Source organism: Aptenodytes forsteri, unplaced genomic scaffold (genome assembly GCF_000699145.1).
Source record: "Aptenodytes forsteri isolate BGI_AS27 unplaced genomic scaffold, ASM69914v1 Scaffold255, whole genome shotgun sequence".
Taxonomy (NCBI): Eukaryota; Metazoa; Chordata; class Aves; order Sphenisciformes; family Spheniscidae; genus Aptenodytes; species Aptenodytes forsteri.
The window spans coordinates 4,588,853-4,590,467 of record NW_008794888.1 but is presented as its reverse complement, the minus strand read 5'-3'; the positions used below and the strand labels follow the sequence as shown (position 1 = coordinate 4,590,467).

The window sequence follows — 1,615 nt, the reverse complement described above, 5'->3', positions numbered from 1 at the left end:
CCCCCCCCCCCCCGTCCCCCCCCAGCCCAGCACCCAGGCACCCAGGCACCCGGCACTGCATAGTGGGCAGAGGGCAGGCAGCGTTTGGGCAGGGGGTGCCCACCCGGCGCTGACCCTGCTGTGCCCTCCCCAGCCGGTGAACAACGCTGACTTCATCATTCCCGTGGAAATCGATGGCATCATGCACCAGGTAACGGGGGGGTGCCCGGCGGGCGGGGGACACAACTCCCTCTGCCCCCTCCCCGGGGACCGTCCCAGCGCTCTGCACCGAGGGGCAGTCGGGGGCGTCAGGGTGCCGGGGCTGGCACCTTGGGGGTCAGAGGTGGGTGCCCCTCTTCCCAGCGGGGCGGGGTAGGGAGGTGAGGGGGGGATCCTGGCGCAGTGCCCTCCTGCAGTGGCCGGCCCCGGGTTCAAGTAATCCAGGAGAGGCTGTGGTCTGGGCAGTCAGCCTGTTCTCGGTTACTTGGCTCCGGAGCTGGCCGGACGCTTCGCCTGGGACATGCCAGCGGGGCCGTGGCATCTCCTCGCCCACGTGGGGCAGCCCCCAGCGGGCAATCCTCTGTCCCCCTTCCCCAGCAGGGAGCCACTGGCTGGGATCAGGGACACGAGTGTCCCCCGGGGTGGGCACGAGGGTGCTGGCTGGGGGCCGGGTTGCCGGTGCCCACGGCGCGCTGCCCTCTGCCCTGTGCCCGCAGGTGTACGTGCTCAAGCGGCCGCATGTGGATGAGTTCCTGCAGCGCATGGGTGAGCTCTTCGAGTGCGTGCTCTTCACCGCCAGCCTGGCCAAGGTGGGTGCCCCCGCTGCACCCCGTCATCACCCTCCCCTTCCCGGCCTGCCCTTGCCTGCTCGCCCATGGGCGTCGCCTGGCCCCTTGTCCCCTGCCTACTTGCAGGCAGTGCCAGCATCAGGCAGCGCTGCCTGCTTGCCCCTGCAAGGCACTGGCCAGGGAAACTGAGGCACAGGGCGAGCTGGCACCAGTGGCTAGCTGGGTGCCATTGTCACCATGGGGTGGGCACGGTGGCACGGTGTGCCCCGGTGACCTCCCTCTCTTGCCCGCAGTACGCGGACCCCGTGGCCGACCTGCTGGATAAATGGGGGGCTTTCCGAGCACGGCTTTTCCGGGAATCCTGCGTCTTCCACCGCGGCAACTACGTGAAGGACCTGAGCCGACTGGGCCGCGACCTGCGCCGCATCATCATCGTGGACAACTCACCCGCATCCTACATCTTCCACCCCGATAATGCTGTACGTACCCCTGGGGTGAGGCTGTGGAGGGGGGGACAGAGGGGAGGTGGCGGGGGGCCCCCGCTCAGCCGCTGCTGGCTGTGCTGCCCGCAGGTACCGGTGGCCTCCTGGTTCGATAACATGGCGGACACGGAGCTGCTGGACCTGCTGCCCTTCTTCGAGAGGCTCAGCAAGGTGGAGGATGTGTACGCAGTGCTCAAGAAGCAGCGGACTAACAGCTAGTGGCCCCCTCCACCCCAACTAAGCACTGTAAAATGTTTGGATAAAAATCATGAAGCTATCAAATGTTTGGCAGATGCATTACCAGTGACCAAACTCATAAAAATCTTTTTTACCAGCATGGAGTTTGTTTAGTTGCAACATCCGAGC

At 66.1% G+C, this 1,615-nt stretch overlaps 1 protein-coding gene across 1 annotated transcript in view; it reads left to right on the top strand.

Moving 5' to 3' along the window:
- The window catches only part of SLC11A1 (solute carrier family 11 member 1), a 13,992-nt gene extending 12,524 nt beyond the window's left edge, over window positions 1–1,468 (top strand). The window contains exons 16-19 of the mRNA XM_009274995.2: window positions 134–190; window positions 696–788; window positions 1,061–1,246; window positions 1,340–1,468. Coding sequence (XP_009273270.2) covers window positions 134–190; window positions 696–788; window positions 1,061–1,246; window positions 1,340–1,468 — 465 coding nt within the window. The remainder of the gene's footprint in view (window positions 1–133; window positions 191–695; window positions 789–1,060; window positions 1,247–1,339) is intronic.
- Window positions 1,469–1,615: the final 147 nt, after the last annotated feature.